General features: G+C 42.6%; 1 protein-coding gene across 1 annotated transcript in view; it reads right to left on the bottom strand.

The window, feature by feature from the left end:
- MYO5A (myosin VA) overlaps window positions 1-22,624 on the bottom strand; it is a 155,576-nt gene that overhangs the window by 33,257 nt on the left and 99,695 nt on the right. The window contains exons 26-33 of the mRNA XM_014584250.2: window positions 20,763-20,911; window positions 17,496-17,609; window positions 12,082-12,225; window positions 11,786-11,839; window positions 9,102-9,329; window positions 5,842-5,850; window positions 3,469-3,569; window positions 445-525 (exon numbers count right to left, since the gene is read on the bottom strand). Coding sequence (XP_014439736.1) covers window positions 445-525; window positions 3,469-3,569; window positions 5,842-5,850; window positions 9,102-9,329; window positions 11,786-11,839; window positions 12,082-12,225; window positions 17,496-17,609; window positions 20,763-20,911 — 880 coding nt within the window. The remainder of the gene's footprint in view (window positions 1-444; window positions 526-3,468; window positions 3,570-5,841; window positions 5,851-9,101; window positions 9,330-11,785; window positions 11,840-12,081; window positions 12,226-17,495; window positions 17,610-20,762; window positions 20,912-22,624) is intronic.

Here is a 22,624-nt window from a genome sequence, read left to right as displayed (position 1 = left end):
TAATTGCTAGAGGGTGTGTGTGCTTGCCATGGAGAGACAGAGACACAGAGAAAGAGAGGGAGAAAGCACCCTCTCTCCTCCAGTGGGGCATGGGCAAGCCACAATCCCTTCTCTGTTTTCCACCCTGTCAGGATTTAGGGCACACATGTACATGTGCCTGGGATGATTTTCAGATTGCTGGGACTGGGAGTCCAAGTGCAGTTAACCACGTGGGATCCAGCTCAGCTAACCATCGGCTACAGAGCCAGCCAGTTTAAGCTGTAATAGTGTCCCTTGGTGGGACGGTTTTTAAGAAAGTGTTTGACAGAATATTCTAAGTTTTACTGTAACTAGTCACACAGACAGACAACGAATGCGCAAGAAGTGGAAGAGTTAAAGCCAGGAGGCCACTGTTAGTAAGAAAAATGAGTTAATGACATTCAAGTTTGAGGAGACGAATATAACCTGTTGGCTTGTTTTAACCCTTCATAAACCAGCCACAGCTCTCCATCCTCATTCAACTCATGGTAATCCATAGCGGGTGATCTTCCATGCAAAGGGAACGACAATGCAAAACACAAAGGGTGGTCGTGAGATGAGGACGGTCAAGGGCAGCACACGCATTTCAATACTCAGGTTGTTTTTACTAATTACAGGTTACTTCAAGACACTGCCACAAAATTATTTTTGGTTAGTTGAAAAAAAAAAAAGGTAACATAACAGTCTATGGAAACGGGTAGCAATTAAAGCACATAACCTAGGATCTAGAACTACTTTTCCTACAAAATAAAAAGGGACTGAAAAGGTGAGGAAGAGGTTCTATTTTTAATGCTTCTTCAGCTGGCAGAGTGATTTTCTGTATCACGTATGATAGTAGACAGTAACTGTGGAACACACAGAATGAGAACTTCAGCTGCTGCTTTCATGCGGCAATAATCATTCTATGTCATTTCTTTCAAAATGAAATTCCAAGTCTTCTGGGTAGGAACTTATTTTAGCTTAATAAAATCTGAATTCACATTTAAAAATTATTTTTAAAAATTCTTACAGGAATAACATAAATAAAAACATATCCAAAGTTCTCAACATTTGAGATATACTTTTTAATTTTTTTTTTTTGTATCAAAAAGTAATATAAACTAGGGTCAGCCAGTGGCACGGTGGTTAAGGCAGTTGGATCCCACATAGCCAGCTGTGTGGTTTGAGTCCCAGAGCTGGTAGCTTGAAAACCACATCCGGCACGTGTGCATGTGTGCTCAAAATCCCAAGAGAATGGAGAAGGGATTGTAGTGTGGTCTAACCCCTAGGGGTTGATTTCTCTTCTCTCTACCCCTCTCTATCTCTCTGGCGAGCACACATACCCTGTGGAAAAATAAAAATAAAAAATAAAAAATAATAATTTGAATTAATTTTAAGCTAACATCACTGTCTGGGAGGCTCGAGGCCCCAGATTTGGTTCCCAGGTCAACCTGAACATGCTGGGCACCACAGTTTGAGCCTGTAATCCTAACTAACTGGGGGGCTGGGGCTGGAGGATCATGAGACTGGTGAGACCCTATGAAAAATAGCTGTCTCTGCCTTTCTCCCTTTCTTTTTCTTTTCTTCCTTCTCAGAACAAGAAAAAAATTCTAAATTTAATTTTAAGACCCAGAGAAATCATTTTTTGTATTAGAAATACGCTATTTCCTTTAGTGCTCCCAGTAACACAGTATCTACCATCTGCTACACTGCAGAGGAAGAGGTGAGGCTGAGGAGCAGGACACCTGCAGGGGTTGCACACGGGTAAGAGGGAGCCTGGCTTTCTGACTGGAGCCCAGGTTCTTACTCCTGCTCTACTTTTCTTGTTATGCTTACATAACAGAAATTCAAGGGATTTCGTTCCTCCTTTCCACCTACCATTCCTCTCTACAGCGATCATCTATTTGCATGGTTTCAATTGTATTATTATGCATCAGCAACTTCAAAATGTATATCCCAGCTTACCCATTTTTCCTCACTAATGAGCTAAAGATTAAGCTGCCTAATGGACTTTTCTTTTTGGACATCTTCCTGGCTCCTTAAATCTGCCGGTGATCTCCACCCTATACCCTCCCAAGTACCCCAGACCCATGATCATCCCACTACATATCCACAGGGGACACCCCAGAACCCCCCATCCCTCGCTCAGACTACCCCAGCCCTCACTCGCACATCCTATAATCCATGAGGCTCACTGACCTCATCCTCCTACATATTGTCCAAAGCGTCCCGTTTCTTTCCATCCCAACCGCCGTCAACCAAGCCCAAGTCACCACCATTAGTTACTGGACCATGGTAATGGCCTCTTAACTAGTCTTTATACTTTCAATCTTGTTCCACTGCAATCTATTCTTGAATGAAACAGTTGTCAGGGCTAGCTTTCTAAAATTCAAATCTAATCACATTGTTTTCCTACTTAAAACCTTACAATGGCTTCCACTCTCTTTGGAATAAAGCCCAAGCCATCTTGGCTGTCTTCCCCATAGCCTACGGCCTCAGTGAAAGCAGGGACTGCCTCTTTGTTGCTTACTGCTGTATTCCCGATACTTGGCCCAGCCTGGCAGGAAGCAGGCACCACCATGCGCCTGGTGACTGAAGAGCTGAGTGGACAGATGAGCAGAGTGATCAAGCTCTAGCTATACTAACACCGCCTTCCATAGAAGATATCTCTGTAACTTACATTCATAAGTTAACATTGAAGTCTAAGCAAATACTTTATAAGCATTCTCTACCCTTGACCAGAAAAGATAGGGAGTACCTTTCTTCTGAATGGCAACAGTCTATCTAATTTGTGACATATTGATGTCTATTATCCTGATCCTGTGCATCAAGAGACCTAGGTCAAACACAGATAGCAGTCTCCAGAACTGCCTTCCTCTGTGCTCACCACTGGCCATGTTCTTTCCACTGGTCTACTGGGTAGTCTTTTAGGTTAAATTCAGAGTCCAGCAGCATTAAGGATCTGCTGGGAAGGGGGACAGCAGTAAGGCTGAGCGGAATTCCAGAGTGTGCTCTCACTCTCCTACCCCTGAAGTCGAGGTACCCTATTACAGTTCTGTGGCCAACCCTGATGTGATCCCAGACACCTCACCACTTCTCTTCACACTGAGCATCAGTGATGGAAACCTGCAGTTCCCCTACAAACTTTCACAAATAACCATCCTGAATAGGATGAGGTATTGACCCAAGACGCTCCACACTGGACAACTTTTTCCTCGCAAGACAGTCCATTCTTAAGGCTAAGTAAGACCCTAAATGTACAAAATAGAAGTCTTCCTTAGAACATCTTCTCTGACATTCCTTTAAATACTATTACCTTATATTATAAATAAGTTTTAACTGGAGATACATAGGAAACATTGGGTTTTCCCTAAAGGTCAATTGCTGTCTCATAAAATGCTTTGCCCTTTCTGCTGGAAGCCTACAGATCAATACCATTGGACCACGATGGATAAATGAAGGATCACTTACCTGTTGGTTTCTTTCAAGCCAATGTATGCTTGCGCTATTTCGCCTTTATCTTTCATTTTTTGTACATCTTCCAAAAGTATTGTGGAATCTGTCATTGTATTCTGAAGGGGGAAATGACACATTTCCACATAAGATTCAACTAAAAGCTTTGGATAACATGTAAAGTATTTCTTTCCTCCACATAGGGGGATGAAGTGCTTCTTTGTCCCCACCCCCAGTGTTACCCCCCCCCAATAACAGAGGAGAGTTTGGCACAGGTGGTTAAGAGTAAGAGTCCCTCTCTTAAGAAGCCCTAACATTCTATTACAAAGGTGGTAGGATTCTAGAGGACATTCATCCTGTAAGTAAATCACTCATGGGCTATGTGTGTTTTGCATTATGTGAACAATAGTTTTATCAAGTATACAGTACATAATATAGCGTATACAGCATTATAAAAATAACCAGGCACCTATTTAATAGCATATACAAAGTCATTCTTTCTGCCACTTCCTGTCCAGTTAGCATGAAAGAAATGCCCCAATAAAACACTGAAAGTTTGACACAAAATTCATTTTCCCATTAAAAACTCAATAGAAAGAAGGTGTTCTTCAAATGACATGCTTAGAAAAATTAAAAGTTCTTTCCTCACATCTTTAGTTACATATAAATGGGAAGGATTTAGCTCTTTTTAAAAATCTACCACCTCCTGTTAATCAACTCTCTTTTCCTCTAGTACATCACAGCATGGTACATAAGCTTTTGAAATAAACATCTGGCAGGTCAGAATCACTAATGATTTCACATGAAAAGAATTGTTTTTGCCAATGTTATTTTCCTTTTTTAAAAAAATAATTAAGAAAGGAAAATTTTGTTTTAATCTGACAACCAATGTAATTTCAAAATTGTCTTCTAGTCAGCTGTTTCTCTCTAGGTCAGGCCAAGACAAGAGGATTCAGTGTTTCAGAGCCTCTAAAGGATAATCTACTTCAGAACTCAACGGCTCATTTTATTGTGTTGTTGGAAAAAGTTATGATGCATTTTTCCTTAGAAAAACAAAAAAAATATATGATGACTTCTGACAACCCAGTAAGTCTAACTAGTATCTGACCTTTTAGCCAACATTTGCCCTAAAGCCAGGTCTTATAAAGAAGTGAATTTAGCAGAATAAACTTACAATACCATAATCTTAGAGAACAGTTCCAAGATAACTTTAATGCCAAATAGAGACTTATAAAACCTTGCTTCTGAATTTCATTGTGTATAGGATATCCTTGGAGAAGAAAGTAATACCACTGCTGTCCTACTGCTGTCTTGTGTTGACTTTATAAATACATCCTTGAGAAGATCAAATATGATCTAATGAAAACTGTTAATAAAGAGCATACTGAATTTTTAAAATATCCCATAAACACCACAAGTAGCATTTCTTTAACTACATTTTATAAGTATTTTATTGGGCTGTTGGAAAAGTCATGATGTATTTTTCTGTTTTTCTTTGCAAAAATGCATCATGACTTTTCCGATGAACCAATAGCACATATTTCACAGAGAATTTTTCTTTTTCCCTGAAACAAAACAAACAAACAAAATCTTTCTATGCCGTTCAGGGCCAGACTCCAGATTTTTAGGGCCTATAAGTAGTAACTCTCAAAGACCCGTTTCTCTGTTGAATAGTGGTTACAGGTGGGCTGGTATCTGAGGACCTATGTGGTGTGCTTGTGAGTGTTAGGTGACTTGATCTAATTAGCTAGTCCACGGGAAAGAGCCTTCTTAGTGCCCCCGGTGTGAGCAGCATGTAGTCAGCTCAGCCCTCATCCTGTCTACCTTGGCTAAGAAACTGCAGTGAATTCAAAACGGTGACTGGCTGAGTCTGAGCTCATCTCAAATCAGTGCAGAGCTGAGTGGATGGACGAATAGCGTAAATCAGAAGTTCTAAAAGGGAGGCACCACGTAGGCAAATCCCTGTGCTATCTGTCAACCAATGGCTGACCCAGATGTGGCAGGGCAGCAGAGAATGGTGTGCGCATTTCTTAGACTCTTCTCTCCTGCCCAAAAAAACCACACTGGGAGAAGCCAACACTCAGGGCATGTGCTCCAAGCTCTGGGCTTCCCTCCCCAGTTTGTGGCTGCTGTAACTGCTATAGTGAGTCACGGAGCTCCCCTTGACCTAGAAGTTACGTGACCTCCCATGATTCAGACTGGAACCCACCACAACCGTTGTTTTCCCATAAACTTCCCAAATAGGCAAGAGTCAAACAGGAAATTGACTTGTAAAGATCAAAATAGACCTGCTGGTCAAATAGCACCAACTGCATATATCAGGGAATATTTGTAAACTAAAGTTAGCATTAAATCTAAGTATTTACTAAAATCGGGGAAAAATATAATTACCTTGTCATCCTGAAAACCACAAGTTGGCAAGCATAAAAACAGAGAAAAAATAAACTCTTAGTTGCATATTCCATCAATGAGTCCTCAACATAGCAGATAAAAGTTAACTTAAGGGACCAGGAGATGGCGTGGTAGTCAAGGTGCTGGACTCCCACATGGCCAACCACGGTGTGAGTCCTGGACCTGGTGCCTTGCTTTCTCACTTTTTCTCTTTCCCCCTTTCTCTCTGGTGAGCACAGGTGCCTTGTAACAAATTCAAAAATAATAATGATGAAAAAAATTAAATAATTCTTTAAAAGAGCTAACTTAAAAAGAATCATAAGCTGTTACTCCTAAAACTAAGTGTATAAATAAATTAATATTAATGAAATTGGCACGAAGTGGGCGTTAATATACATTTATGTAATGGCAACTCATTTCTCAGGAAGAAGTACTGGAAGTTCTTTTTGAGTTGTTCTAGTTTTGCTGGCTGTAAAATGTTTTTGAATATGTGAGAGAATGACTCTCATATTAATGTACATAGCTGATACTCTTATCCTGGGTCTATGAGAATTAGGGTGATGCTCCACTGGTTCAAGTCGAACCTCTCAGAATACCTGGAGGCGGAGTAGATAAACTAGACCTGGGGAGGCAGGCCCATCCCTTAGCTCACAGGGTGTCACTCACCACAGCCCTGCAAAGAGGTTGTGAAATGATGTATCTCTTTCAGAGACTGAGTGGGACAAATTTCCCTGGGGTAGAAGGTCTCCAAGTCAACATCCTGGGTGTCTTCCCTAGGAGAAGACAGGACTGCTTGCATGTGTAGGCTGGGAAGAGGCAAGCAGGGACCTCAGTCAGACGGGGCCAGCCCATCAGGGCAGCAAAGCACCTGTCACATGAGACGTGAACTAGGGGAGAGCGATACCAGAACTGCATACTCTGTGGGCTGGATTGCTTTCATGCTCCTCACTTCATTTTTCTTTTCTTTTTTCTTAATTTTTACTTAAGTTTCTTAGGAGAATACCACATTAGTCCCATCTAAACAGGCATATGATTATATATACTTATATGATATATAAACAGGAATTACATATCAATTTAAAATAAATGAATGTGGGGCCAGCCGGTAGCCTAATGGTTAAAGGAGCTGGAACTCAAACAAGTCAACTGCGAATCCCAGCCCCAGTAGCTTAAAAAATGGGCTGGGCATGAGCATGCATGCCGAAACTCAACAGCATGGAGAGAAATGGAGGAGAAGGAATTTCAGCATGACCATGCCCACCAGGGGTTGGGGTGATTTCTCCTTCTCTCTCTCTCTCTCTCTCTCTGTCTCTCTGGTGAGTGCAAGTGCCCTCTGGAGTGGGGGTGGGGTGGGTGTTGGGGGAAGAATATCAGTTTGTCACAAGGAAACCAGAGAAGGGAATCTTGACTTTGGACTGCTCAAGCTAACATGCAGAGCCCTGTTCCCGAGGCCCAGCCATGGCAGTAGCCAAGAGAACCAACTGAGGCAGCCCCCATGGAAGATGAGACCAACGGCTTTGTCAGGACCGAGAGGCCTCCACTGGAACTCTTCTCATGTCAGACATATGGGCATTGTGATTTATTTTAAAATAAGGGCTACTTAGTACTGGAATTTCTTTCTCCCAAAATTATTTAGTCAGATATTTATTTTTAGAATTCGATATTTTTTGGATCAGCATTGATGTCAAATGTGAGTTGCCTATTTAAATCCACTTTTTAAAAGTTTATTTATTTTGAGAGAGACAAAAGGAAGAGGGGTACCCTCAACATGGTCTCATGCCACGACCCACCCACCAGACTTCTTAGCCAGCCAGGATCATGGGAACGGGCATGCCTGTCAGTACATGTTGACCCAGGAACTGAACCCAGTCTTTTGTGTGGCTCCAGCATGGCAGAGTGGCACGACACCACTGCCCCAACACAGCTGGCCCCATCATTGATATTTACTTTTTCTATGGTGTACTATGCAGTTGGGACCTCTGACTGCCTCAAGTCCTGGTAAACTCCGCTGCACACACACGGGCAGGGAGACAGGCCAGGTTTTCAAGGTTACAAAAAGGTTTGCTCTCATCAGCATGGGAAGCCCTGGGCCTCAAATCACCTGACAGCAGGGAAGGCCTTCAGAGGGCCTTCTCGAGCCTCGAAGCTCGAGGCTCAGTGAGGAGATCCTTTCCATTGAATCCTGGATCACAATGCCTCCCAGCTGGAACAGCTCCTCCTATTACACAGAACTTGCTAACAGGAGCAAGAAATCCCCTCCAGGGAACTTCTACTCACTGATCTCACTGCTCATCTTTGGATATGTTACCTTTCCAGCAAAATGGGCGATTTTCAATAAATGACTTTAAAGTGATATCTGATATCTTCCACAAAAGATAATGTATAGGCTTTTGTATATAACAGAATTTTATTTAAAAAAAAAATATGGTGGCAGGACCAGCAGTTGGCTTAATGGCTATGTTGCTGGACTCCCATATAGTCGACTGTGGTTCAAGTCCCAGACCCAGTGACTTAAACTCATGCCAGGTGTGTGCGTGCGTGCATGCCCAAGATCCTGAGAGGAGAATGGAGGAGAAGGAACTGTAGCATGGCCATGCCCCCTGGAGGGTGACTTCTCGATTTCTGTCTCTCTGTCTCTCTGTCTATTTGGCGAGCGCATGCGCCCTATAGCAAAAATATCTCAAAAAAAAAAAAAAATTACTGTGGGGCCAGCAGGTAGCGTGATGGTTAAGGATGCTGGACTCCCACGTAGCCAACTGTGGTTTGATTCTAGTCTCAGACCTGGCAGCTTGCTTTCTCACTTTCCTCTCTCTCTCTCTCTCTCTTTCTCTCTCTCTCTCTCTGTTCCTTTCTGGTCAAATTAAAATAAATAAATAAAGTTAAATAAAATAATTATTTTTAAAAAGTATACTCTGGCCTGACTATCACAAAAAAATACCCCAAATCATTCATTTTGTTTTTATTTTTTAATTCTACTTTACTATTATTCTTATTATTATTTTCAAAACCATTAATTTTAAAAGCCCTTTGCTCATGAGGGATGAAACTTTGGTGATCATTTGGAATTTCACTTACTTTTTGCTCACTCTAATTGGCATTTCCAACAGTTTTAAAACAATATAGATTTTTGTCAAAACCTAGTGATGAATTCTCAATTAGACTGGGAATGCTCTTAATTGTTTTCTTCATTAGAAACTGAAGACAAAGCCAGGAGAAACAGAGACTGGTCCCAAAACCACGTCAGCCCGTGTGGCTCTCACCTTGGGTTGGATGGCCTCTTTCTGGCTCACCAGCTGTGACCGCAAGATGAGGACTTCCTCCTTCCGGACATCGAGCTCCTCGCTCACAGAGGTCAGCTGCTCCATAAGGACACGGTAGGCAGGTGCTCCTGGCGCAGTCACCTCTGGGGCACTCTTCTCACTAAGGGCCTTGCGTAACTCATTTAGCTCGTTTTTCAGTTTTTTGTTTTCTGATTCCAGTTCTTGACGCTGTATGAAGAGACAAAGAAAAGTTCCCTGCTGTCATCCTCGACTTTATACTAGAGTGTTCAACCCTCCTCAGCTCGTAGAAGAATACTGCTTGATAAGATAGGGCTCCCTGGGCTCCACCGGGAAGTCTGCTCGGTAGGCAAAGCAAGTCTGACATCAAGTGAAACTGAGCAAGGTCAAGGGTGGTTTGGCTGCTTCATCGACCCAGATTCCAGAATCAGATTCAGTCTGGCCTGCCCAGGGTGCTCATAAGCCTGGAGGGACTGGTGCATCCCAATGGTAAGTTTAGCCAGGGCAAAGGAGCCAGGTCTGGCTTACAGGTTCGTATGGGCAAAGCTGAGGGTCGAGCCTGTAGTGTTTGTGATGAATGGTTCAGATGGGTGTGGATCCCTGAAGTCTTTAGACGTGTCTGTCCTCTAATTTTATTATTTCTTTTTGTAAAGCAGAATAAAAAGACCACAAAAATGTGTAGGCTTTTAGCCTGCAACTAAAAAATAAAAATAAAAAATCAACACATCATTTAAACTGACAAAATTCCCTTTAGTATTCTAATGTTTTTTTCCCCCAGAGAAGCAATCTTAGATTTGTAGCATTACATCAATCCTTAAAACATGTTATATTGTGACCAGCAGTTAGCATAATGGCTATGTCTCTGGACTCCCATGTAATCAACCGCAGTTCAAGTCCCAGACCCAGTGGCTTAAACTCGCCGGGTGTGTTTGTGTGTGTGCCCAAGATCCCAAAAGGAGAGTGGAGGCGAAGGGATTGTGGCATGGCCATCACCCCTGGGGGGTGATTTCTCGCTTTCTGTCTCTCTCTGTCTTTCTGGCGAGCGCATGCGCCATATAGCAAAAACCTCTCCAAAACAAACAAACAAACAAAAAACATGTTATATTAAAACTGTACAGGGGCCAGTCAGTGGTACAATGGATGAATTCCATAAGGCCAACTATGTGGTTTGAGTCCAGGGCCCAACAGCTTGAAAAACACACCAGGTACATGTGCGTGTATGTGTGCCCCAAATCCTGAGCATGGAAGAGAAGGGATTATAGTGTGTCCATCCCCCTGGTGGTAATTCCCCACTTTTCTTTTTCTGACTCTCTCTGGCAAGAACTTGTGCTCTATAGCAAAACTACTAAAAACAAAACGAAAAGCTGTTTAAAGTCCTGCTTTCTAGTTTAAGAATAAGTAACCCTTTCTTTCATTAATTAATCTACTCTTTTTTTTTTTTTTGAGAGGTTTATTGCTATAGGGTGTATGCACTCGCCAGACAGACAGAGAGAGACATAGAGACAGAAAGCAAGAAATCACCCCCCAGGCGGGATGGTCACGCTGCAATCCCTTCTCCTCCATTCTCCTCTCGGGATCTTGGGCATGCACGCACATGCGCCCGGCGTGAGTTTTAAGCCACTGGGTCCGGGACGAGAACTGCGGTCAACTACGTGGGAGTCTAGCGACATAGCCATTATGCTAACTGCTGGTCCCCAATTAATCTACCCTTTTGTGAAAGTATATGCTCCCTTCTAGCCCCATGTCCGACCAGCTGGTAATCGTAGTCACATCAGTGACTGCTGTCACATAGAAAGCACACAAACGCATCGGCATCTGAGCTCTGATATAGTGCCTCCCAAACTGAGATGTGCAGCAGAACCACCTGGTGGGCTTGTTAAACTAGTGCTGGGTCAGCCCCAGCTGTAGGTTCTGATTCCACAGGGCTAGGAGCGTGGGCCTATCATGTGCCATTCCAGCAAGTCACCAGGTAATACTGATCCTGCTGATCCAGACCATATCTGAGAAACACTAACTTAATACTTTCTGAGTCTAGGTTTTATTTCTACAGCAGAGAACGTCTTTATTTGTCCATTTTTGTGTGACACAGAGGAACATCTGGAGAACAAATTCTTGCTCCATCCCATCACTCCCAACCGACTTTGAACCCAGGCAGTCTGACTCTAGAGTCCTTGTTCTTTGCTACTGCAGCCTCAGAAGGTAGCTCCTTCTCTTCCTGTGTAGCCTGACATCTAGCTTATGTGAAATAGATTTTTTTAAACTCTATTTATTTCATATGAGAGAAGAGTGGAAAGGAGAGAAAGACAGGCATTCTCAGTAGGGCCTTGGGCCTGATCAGCCTCCCCAACCCTCCCAGACAGCCAGGAATGGACACGTACACGCAAACTTGGCAAATAAAGTCAACCCAGGAACCAAACCCCGGTCTTCCACATGGTTTCCAGCATCACAGAGCAGCAAGCCACCACTGTGCCACCACCACTGGGCCTGGGAAAGAATTTATAAAGGGAATAACACAAGACGAGAAGCAACGCTTGAATAAGGCATAAGCTAGGACCTTGGGTGCAACTGTTAGCTCTGAAGGATGTTCTCTGAGAAAAATAGAAGCTCTGAGGGGGTCTCTTGCCAAAAGAAGATATTCAAGGTTTTGGACGGAAACTTCTCATTACCTTAAGTGACTCATATTCCAGTTCTGCGCCTCTAATTTGTGGTCTTTCTTCTTCCTAGAGAAAATATAAAGTAAAAGCTTTGTATTTTAATTGCTACAGTTTTACTCTTAGAATATATGCTTGCACTGCAGAAGGCACTGAGGAGAGTTAGTTCAGCCCTCCCTCCTTTAACTGCTTAAGGTACTTCAGGGCTGTGTTTCCGTCAAAGAAGAGACTGCGGAAACGGCCATGGAGCCTGGGCCTCAGCTCCCGGCCGCCTCTGCCCCCGTCCCCATCGGGAGGGCCAGCGCGCGCACCTTCGCCTTGCTGCGCAGCATCTGCTCCTCCTTGCGGTCCAGCTCATCCTGCATCGCCTGCTTCTCCTGCTCCAGCTCTGTGACCCGCTTCTGGAGCTTGAGGAACAACGACATGTCCAGGGGCACCTTCTTCTCACTTGGCTCCTAAACCCCAGAAACCATGGGTGGTCAAGACGAGTGGGAAGATGTATGTACAAGCCAATGAGAAAACAAACAACAGCACAACAGAAAAAAGAGCAATCTTACAGAAGGAATATAAACATTCAAAAGAATATACAAAACTATGTCCGACTTAGCTAATGACTAAAGAAATGAAAATTAAACACCCGTGAGGATGTCTCTCCTATCAGAGTGGCAAAACTGAAAAGATTAATAATGCTCTGTGTTAGCAAAAGTGTCCCCACTGATAAATTAGGAAAAATTATTTTTGAAAAGATGGCCTGTCTGCACAATATACTGAGATCAGAGAGAGAAAACTGAAAAACCAAAACATACATAGCTTTTAATACAATGAACTATGACCTAATAGCATTTTTAAAGTATGTTAATTAGTTTCAAAACAGAATCACAGAGAAAACGACCAGGAAAAATAAGGGTATACTAATTAAACCTAAGGAAATAGAAAGAACTAATAATTATCATGGAAGCTCTGAGACTGTCATAATTGTTTTTAATCTCTTTAAATTTTAATGATGTAAGAGAAATAAGTCTATCATTAGGTTTTTTTTTTTTTGAGAGATTTTCACTGTAGGGCGCGTGCGCTCGCCATACAGACAGAGAGAGACACAGAGATAGAAAGCGAGAAATCACCCCCCAGGGGGGATGGTCACACCGCAATCCCTTCTCCTCCATTCTCCTCTCGGGATCTTGGGCACGCACGCACACGTGCCCGGCATGAGTTTTAAGCCACCGGGTCCGGGACACGAACCGCGGTCGACTACGTGGGAGTCCAGCGACATAGCCATTACGCTAACTGCTGGTTCCCAGGGTTTTAATGAAGAGAATAATGAATCCTTTTTGTGAAAGAGGAAGAAAGGGAGAAAGTATGGTAACAACTTATTTAAATGAATGTCAAAGTATAATTCTTACATGATTAACGAATGCTATCTTTCCACCTGTCCAATTTTAAAAAAAAGAATGCCTATTGTTGCTTTTCTGATACAAAAACAAAACAAGCTTTTACAGAAAATTTAGGATATAAAAAGTACAAAGAAGAAAAGAGCAGGCACAATTTCACATCCAGAGAAAAACCATAATTTCTGCCCAGTTTTATTTCTATGCATGTATAGATTTAAAGAACTGGAATAATATTTTCACTATACTTTTGCACTTTCTTTTTAACTTAGCATTGTATCATAATTGTCTTCTAAATTTATAATATGATACTGAACTACAGAGACAAGTGTATCATTAGTTGCTTAGCTAGTACCTTACTGATGAGCATTGAGGTTGTTTCTAAATTTTTACTAATAATTATTACTAGAATAAACACCACAGTATGTATCTAAATACTATTTTGTTTTGTTTTTGTCTCAGTGACAGGGAAAGAAAGAGAGTGAGAAATCATGTCAGGGGCTTGGCCACACCCAACCCCTTCTCCTCTTGGGATTTTGGACATGTGCACACATGAGCCTAGTGTAATTTTCAAGCTGCCTGGTCTGGGACACAAACCGTGCAGCCGGCCATGTGGACTCCAGCACCTTAGCATCCACACCAACTGCTGCTCCCTAAATGCTAATGTTTTTAAGTGCAAAATTAAGACAATTTGTATTTCCACCAGCAACTACTACCTTCCCTAGACTAGTAGTGACTGTTAAAATTTAAAAAAAAAAATTTTTTTTTAGCTCAGTTGAAAGACCAAAAGTAGCATTTCATTATTATTTTAACTTGCATCTAATTTGCATTTTCTTAACTTTTTGAGGGGTTGAATAATTATTATATTTTCACAAATTTCAGTTATTTTTGGTCTTTTCTGAATTCTCAGTAATGCTGAGGTCATTGTTACTCTAAATGTAAAAAAAAAAAAAAAGACCTAAAGAGAATCACCTGAACTAAGAAGTGGGAAGTTTAGGTTGTAAAAGGTCATTTGTCTACAGACTACTTATATTTGGACTTTTTCTTAATGTTTACTTTGTAGTGCTCAGCAGTAAGACAACGGTTGGGTATATGACCTTTATCTTAAAACTCATCTTTACGGAACCATCAGATGGCATAGTGGTTATGTTGCTGGACTCTCACACTGCCAATCACAGTTCAAGTCCCAGACCCAATGCCTGGAAACTTGCTCCAGACAGAAGGGATTAAAGCATGGCCATCCCCCCTGGGGGGTCATTTCTCACTTTCACGCTCACTATTTCTGTCCGTCTCTCCCTGGCAAGAGGAAAAAAAAATCTGTCTTTATTTTAGCAAATGGAAGAAAATCTTGATTCAACATGAAATTACTACAGACATTCATTTGTGTCAAAATTAATTTTTATAGTCTGACAAATACTTATACTTTAGCTTACTTATAGTTTAAACATTCTATGTTTTTAATATGCATCTATTTATTAATGATAAATGTGTCTCTGAAAATTATATTTAATCTTTTTTACAACATAACAGATCTTTTATTCTATAAGTAAATAATATACTTCATTCTTTTTTTTTTTTTTTGGAGAGGTTTTTTTGCTATAGGGCGCATGCGCTCGCCAGACAGACAGAGACATAGAGACAGAAAGCGAGAAATCACCCCCCAGGGGGGATGGTCACGCCGCAATCCCTTCTCCTCCATTTTCCTATCGGGATCTTGAGCATGCACGCACACGCGCCCGGTGTGAGTTTTAAGCCACCGGGTCCCGGACGCGAACTGCGGTTGACTACGTGGGAGTCCAGCAACATAGCCATTATGCTAACTGCTGGGGGTCCCCATTCATTGCATTTAAGATGTCATCCTTTGGAAATCATTCCTCTGATCCCTGAATGAACATTTCTGTTGAAAAAGAATCCTCTTATTAAAATCAAATGGGGTAACTCTTCAGGTATCAGCTAATTTTACATAAAGAGTGAGCTGACTGCTAGGAAAGACCAGCAGTCTGTGGATAGAAATATTAGTCGGAGATAACACGTGACAACTGTGACTTGAGGCGCGGGGGCTGGCGACTGCTTAGGTGTGCTCGGATGGGGCCCACGCTCAGCACTAATGCCACATCTGATTAAACAGATGCCAACTGTCCCCTACAAGCAGAAGGGGGACGATTGGGCCATGTGGCTCAGAGAAGTTGCTGGGGTTTTGTTTTGCTTTCCTCTTTTAGTAAGGACTTTGTCACCCAGGGCTTTGCTAAACGAGTGATCATTTAAAACTGACCACAAAATAACACAGGTCTCATCTGAGGAAAATAAAAGAGACCAGAATTTATCCACAAAATGACCACTACAGGCATAGTAGTCATCCTGGAATTATTCCTTGCAATAGCTGAGGAAGTGACGGTGTCCTTTTCTCTAGCTTTGAAAGCTTCGAAGAAGCTCAAGGGCAGAAGCAGAGCTGGAAAACCGAGCTGACTGGGAGACGTGAGAGACCACTGGAGAAGCAGTGGCTCCCAGCCGTGTCAGCTCAGTCCACGACGATGCCAGAGTGCGGGGAGGGTGCACAGCAAGTGAAGCTCATACACGAATTCTCGCACATTTATTTGAGTTATTTCTTTTTTTCTTTTTTGAATTGTTTATTTATTTAATTTCATTTGTTATTATTATTTTTTAATTTGACCAGAGATAGAGAGAGGGAAAGGGAAAGTGAGAAAGCAAGCTGCCAGGTCCTCGAACCACAGTCGGCCATCTGGGAATCCAGCACCTTTAACCACCATGCCACCTGCCGGGCCCAAGTCATTTATTCTTTATAAGTGACAGGAGTGCTTACTTAGCTGTGTACATACATATTTTTTGTTAATGCACACTTTAATTTTCAATTTAATTTTGACGGTGAGATTTTCATTTTATCATTGCTTTCTATGCCTTAATCCTTTCTGTGTACAGAACATAGAAACTACAGCCTATCTGGAATTTATTTCAAACTGAGGTAACTTATTTAAGAAGTGAGCCCTCTGTCCTTGAGTATTTTAAATACTAGTGCCCAAGAGTTTACTAAAATTGCTGACTCTGTTTGGTGCTAGTTTTTACCAATGTCATTTTCTTCTGAAAAAAAAAAAAAACAAAAAACCCACAGACATATGTGTTTGGAAATCTGCTTTAATGTTTTGTGTGATATGGTATGAAACCAAAGTGACATGTTACGGTAACTCCAAAAGTACAGCGACTTCAAGGTAGATTGTTTCTAACCGATTCTCAGATCGTCCTTTCAAATGTATTAGTTTCAGCAATGGGTAACTTAGGCATGACTGTTCTATTTTTATATCACATTTTTTGAAAATAGTCAAATCAGAAATAGACTCTTCCTGGCACTCGAACTGAATTCTTTCCTTTCTTATCTTAGTTTACCTAAGAATATGGAGTATCTGCCATGTCAATCTGTTAATTCTGAAAAACGTCTTGGAGTTGGACTCATACACAGAGGACGGCTAAGCCATTTGTCCGAGTACCCAGTCAGTGACAGAGCCAGTGCAGTAATGGAGGCCTGTCCCCTCAGAGTCGGTGTCCTGGACGCCCTCCTCTTCCCACTTCCCTCCCCGGGCTCCACACTGTGACTCCCCAGTCCTTTTCTCTCTACAGCTAGCTTTAGGCTGGGGCCTGGGGGTACAATGGTATGGCCAGGACAACGGTTGTTCTAGTGATTGACTGCTGTGTAATAAACCACCCCAAATTCTAATGGCTTCACACAACAGCAATTTATTACTGCTCATAACTGTGGAATTCAGCCAGGTGGTGGTTCTGCCCACATCTCCTGCGCTGCATTTAGCTAGGGGTCTCGGGTCTCTTCCTTGGGCCTCCACATGGCTTCTGTCTAACAGCAGGTGGGAAGTTTCTTAGTGTGTGAGAGACTAAAATATCAGGCCTCTTAGCACCTATAAGTCACTTATGAAGAACAAATTATTCCAATACATGTTGTGTTTGTGAACAGCTGGGTCCACTCTGCAAAGGAAATGTTCCCTGTTAACAATAGCACGGGAGTCAGCAGGTGGCGTGGAGGTTAAGCAGCTGGATCTCACATGGCCAACTTCAGGTCCTGGGCCCAGTGGCTTGAAAAACAGGCTGGGCACATGTGCAAGTGTGCCCAAAATCCTGAGGAGAATGGAGGAGAAGGGACTGTAGTGTGACTATCACTCCTGCAGGGTTGCTTTCTCACTTTCCCTCTCTCTCTCTTATTCTCTGTCTCTCTTCAGCAAGTGCACATGCCCTGCAGCAAAAACTGAAAGGAAAAGAAAAACAAAAACAATAGCATGGTCACATCCTACTTTTAGTAACAGATGTCTACAAGGTACCTCTGTCCTCAATGGGATGTCTTCAGTTTCTGCGATCTCAGAGCTAAAGGTATATTCAGACTCATTGCTGCTGTGAGTGGAGTCCGTCCTCTTGTGTCCAGGCTTAGGCACATTCTGCAAGGCAAGGGTTTTTAATAAGCTTTTTAAAAGTGAGAGAGACCTGTTTTCCCACACATATCTATAATTAAGCAAAGAACAACCTCAGGTACGAATAGAAGCTATACTACTATTCACTATATAATGTAACTATTGGTTATTTTTTGCAACTTTTGGAGATAGGGCAGTGATTAAGTACTTGAGTCTAAAATAAGAGAGAGTTGGGTAGGATTCCCGGCTCTGCCACTTACCTGTGCTGAACCCAAGTTCTCTAGCCCTCAGTTTCCCCATTGGGAAGAAAGGGTTAATCATACTATCGATCTTTTGGGGTTTATGCAAGGCTTAAACAAGAGTGCAAGTACAAAGCTGAGCGTGCACAGCCAGCGTGTAACTGATGTTAACCACTGCCACTAGCGCTGTGAGGGCCCTGCAGTAATTTAACAATATCCTTGACGGGGACTTTTCAGTTCTCCGAGGTGGTAGGATTCTGTTCACGCGTCATCCAACTACAAGGACACACGCTTGACCTGATCATCCTGCTCCTCTTCTGCCCTTTATGTCATCTCTCCCATAATTCCTTTTTTTCCAGAACCTGTCTTATTCCCTTTGCCAAGATTAACGACCCCATTCTTTACGTGGTAGATTCCCACCTTACTCTGGAATTTATTTTTAAACACTTCACAAGCCTGTGGTTCCTTGCCAGTGTTTTCATTGTTGGCTTGAAAATCCTTAGTTCAGGGTCGGTTTTTTTCCTCATTGCCTCTGCCCTTATGTTCCCTGACAATGGAATGTTTTTGGAGGAAAATAACTACTTTTTTTCGTAATACAGCCAACAACTTCTAGACCCCGGTCTTCAGCGGCACTATTAATTCACTAGCATTCTCTGGCCCATATCACATAGATTATGGGAAGTCTTCAAGGCAGTCTATCAGCTCCCCTCCCTAGGTTTCCCCATCCCTCTGTGGAGTCTACCCACTGCAAACGCTTCATCATCGGGTCTGCACTGCCGCCGGGAGAGCTCCACTGGCAGGAGGGTGTGAATGCAGCCTTCGCCACGTCCCCATTTGTTAGCTGCACAAGTCTACCTTAACATTAAAATGAGATACTGTCATTAATATTGTAACTGTCCTAAGATATAAAGTCCAATATTTTATTCTCCGTATCTGGACCTGGGGCAGCTGAGCTAATGAGCAGCTGAGCAGGGAGGAAGCACGTTCTGATCTTCCTCCTTCTGCTTCCTCCTTTTCCCTTCGTCTGACCATTTTGTTACCCGGGCAGGATCACGGCGAGCCACAGACATACAAGGGAGAGGATGAATGGCCGAGAAATAAGAAATCAAGTAGCTGAACCACCTCGAAGGGCATTGGGAACAGAATGGACAGGAAGCAGAGACCTGCTTAGCAGGAAGCAGTAGCCGTGCCCAGCTGCTGGAAAATGGCCATTCTATAGGGTCTTTTCCAGGAGGGCGGCTACCTCACTGACTAAAGACGCCCACAATCTCCCAGATGTCTCTGGGGTCTGCCCAGTCAGTGATATGTCCATGGCACATACATCGTTCACTTTATTCTCTGAGATTCACAGGGAACGCATTACTAAAGAACCCACGAAATCCTATGGGGAAAATCTGCTTAAGTCTGCTTCACCTGGGTGATTACTACATTTATTTGACCCCAGAATCCGTGCTTTCCCAAAGCCACTTATTAACATCCCAAGGAACTAGTCACCTCAGAAATACCCAGTGGGATCTAAAGCTTAGCTCTAACCATGACTGAAACACAGATTAGCCGTAAATACTGGCATGGTTACCTGATAAACAGAATGAGTAGGAATACACCAAACGATGGAGCCCTGGGGAATAAAAATGTTCAAGGAGAGAAAAAGAACTCTAGAGAAAGCTAAGAATGACAAAACGAGAAGGGAGAGTGGTTTCAACAGGGCCAAATGCTGGCTGGTGGGCAAGGAAGACAGGGCTTAACGAGGCCCCGTCAGGTGTGTCGATGAGAAAACCAATGGTGACCTGCTTCTATGTCTTATTTTTATTTGTCACATACAAATTGGGGTAGAGTAGTAAAGTTTGAAATAGTACAATGTGGGATTTATATTAGCTTTTTAATCTTTTAGACTAGATTTTCTCATCTGTAAGGTGATGAGAATGCTTCGTGTTACATAATTTCTTTTATTTTGACTTTTTAAGTGTCACAAAGAACTTTGTCAAAAGATCCAGATAGAAGTAAAATTTAAAGTAATACGTTACCTCCCAGGTAATGAGTTATCTCTGTTTTTTGTTTGTTTGTTTGAGAGGTTTTTGCTATAGGGCGCATGAGCTTGCCGGAAAGACAGAGAGACAGAAAGTGAGAAATCATCCCCCAGGGGAGATGGCCACACCCCAATCCCTTCTCCTCCATTCTCCTCTCAGGATCTTGGGTACACATGCACACGTGCCAGGCATGAGTTTAAGCCACTGGGTCCGGGACTCGAACCGCAGTCGACTATGTGGGAGTCCAGCAACACAGCCATTATGCTAACTGCTGGTCCCTGAGTTACCTCCTTTTTATAAGAGAGATTTCAGAGCATTTCTGGCCATCTGTACCATTAGGTTACTTTAAGGCTGACACTTGCAGAGAATGAGAGAGCTGAAGAGTGCCCGTCTCCTGATAGCATCGTGCACTGAACAGGGTGTGCAGAACCATCAGAAGTGCAAGTGCCATTTACAAAGGCAGAAGAGTCCTTGAAATGGATAACACAATTTATTACAAATGGAGGGTGAATTTTATTTTTGTGGGGATATATCTTTGAAATTATAGTGAAAACCAGTAGAGAAAATAGTCAGTTATATAAATAACTGCTTTCTATGCAAAGTTCACAATAAGCCACTTACTATATAAAACAAAGCTCAGCTATACTGGCTTTTAGTATCTCGTAGTCCAATCTTTACAGCGTTTGATTTTACTGAGGAAGTTATGAATTTCTGGGACTTACTTTAAAATAATCTATTATAATTTATTGGATTGGGTGGAAGAGGAGGTATGAAATGGGATACAGAGAGGTGTTGACCAATTGGAAATCAGGTGATGCTACATGGGGTCTATGGAGGTTATTCCACTAGTCTAGTCACTTCTGTACATATTTTAAATTTATCATTAAAAAGAAAATCAGAAGTGTTTGACTCACCACCATCAGGGTCATCTCCTCCTTGAGGTCATCATATCGCTCTTCCAGGCGACTGAACTCATTCAGGAGGTTCTGGTATCTCAGCCTTTCATCATTAAGATCCAGTTCCAGTTGTTTTGTTTCTTCTACTAACTTTTTCTCCATAGTTTCTGTAAGAAAGAAGAGGGACGGAGTGCCAGGGCTGGCTCCACAGAACGCCAAGCGCACATTGCCTGCTGACTTCCAGTTCCTCTGCATGGGATTTTACTCTCGACACCACTACGACCCACAAAGAGCATCTTAGTAAACGCAGAGAAAGAAACAATATGACTCCAAGATGTGATAGTGCATTAAATGTGATATTAAGCCGAGCTCTTCTGCGTACTACAGCCTAGGTCTCACTAGTGCCAACCCTTGTTACAGCACGTCCTGATAAACTTCTACTGACCACACGCTCAAGTGTGTATATATAAGTTAGTGTGTGAACAGATTACCATTCATTCCAATTTGTCCAATTTAGTGTACTCTCAAAAAAAGTCAAGAGTTATTTCTCCAGGGAGTGGGGGCTTTCCAGTGGACATGGCTGTCTGACCTCAGAGAGTCCCTCAGTGCTCATCTCAGTCCCCTGGTCCAGCACCCTGAACTCGCCTACTGTCCTCTGCTCCCCATGTAACCAGAAAAAATTCTGTGCAGCACTCGGTCACCTCCCCTGTGCAGCTAGAGGGACTCCTGCTCTTCATTTAACCCCCGCTCTGCCCTCTCTGTTGTCGGTGGCTTGCATTTGTCTCAGATGTGGCCTAGAGACTAGCACCTAACTGCTGCTCTGCTTCGCTGTGTGCCTGAACTCAGTGAGCCATCTGGACACACGTAGGACACCAAGCTTCCCACCACCATGCTTCATTTCACCCTTATGTTAGGGGTGAAGGCTGAATCTGCCCTGCTGGCTTCTGCTGCTTCACTTCATTCTCCATCAGCTCCATCAGGCAGTGGCCGCATACGTCTTGCCATAACTGCTTCCCTCATGCCCACCACAGCACTTCCCTAGAGTAGGCCTTTCATCATTTGTAAATGAATGAATGAAAGAATTTCTTTCCAGGGAACCAGCAGTTAGCGTAATGGCTATGTCGCTGGACTCCCACGTAGTCGACCGCAGTTCGCATCCCGGACCCAGTGGCTTAAAACTCACGCCGGGCACGTGTGCGTGCGTGCCCAAGATCCCAAGAGGAGAATGGACGAGAAGGGATTGCGGCGTGACCATCCCCCCTGGGGGGTGATTTCTCGCTTTCTGTCTCTAATGTCTCTCTCTGTCTGTCTGGCGAGCGCACGCCCCCTATAACCAAAATCTCTCCAAAAAAAAAAAAAAGAATTTCTTTCCAAAACATTCCGTAAATTGCCTTTTACTCTCATTAGTGTACAGAAGCTGCTCCAAGGCCACCAACAAACTTTCCTTAGGCAAATCCACTGTTATTTCCTCACTCTTACGGTTCTGTTTCAAGTTAACATTTCATATTTTCCTAGAAGTATTATTAATTGCCTTTTACTCTCATTAGTGTACAGAAGCTGCTCCAAGGCCACCAACAAACTTTCCTTAGGCAAATCCACTGTTATTTCCTCACTCTTACGGTTCTGTTTCAAGTAACATTTTATATTATTATAGTATTATTATTATATTATTATAGTATTATTTCTCATCAGTCTGGATCCTTCCATGATATCCTGCATCCTAGCAGCCTTCTTTTCACGTTTTAGGTGACTCTATTTTCTATTTCCCCTTTCAATTTTCTTTTCTGGTTTCTTTCTTTCTTTCTTTTTTTCCTTTTTTTGCCTTCATCCCTTAGTTATGGCAATTAATTTGATTTCCTTCTCTTTGCTTTATAGAATTT

This window comes from Tupaia chinensis, unplaced genomic scaffold (assembly GCF_000334495.1).
Source record: "Tupaia chinensis unplaced genomic scaffold, TupChi_1.0 Scaffold146140_1, whole genome shotgun sequence".
Classification (NCBI taxonomy): Eukaryota; Metazoa; Chordata; class Mammalia; order Scandentia; family Tupaiidae; genus Tupaia; species Tupaia belangeri.
Note: the sequence above shows the minus strand (reverse complement) of the source record. Positions and strands in the feature narration are given on the sequence as shown.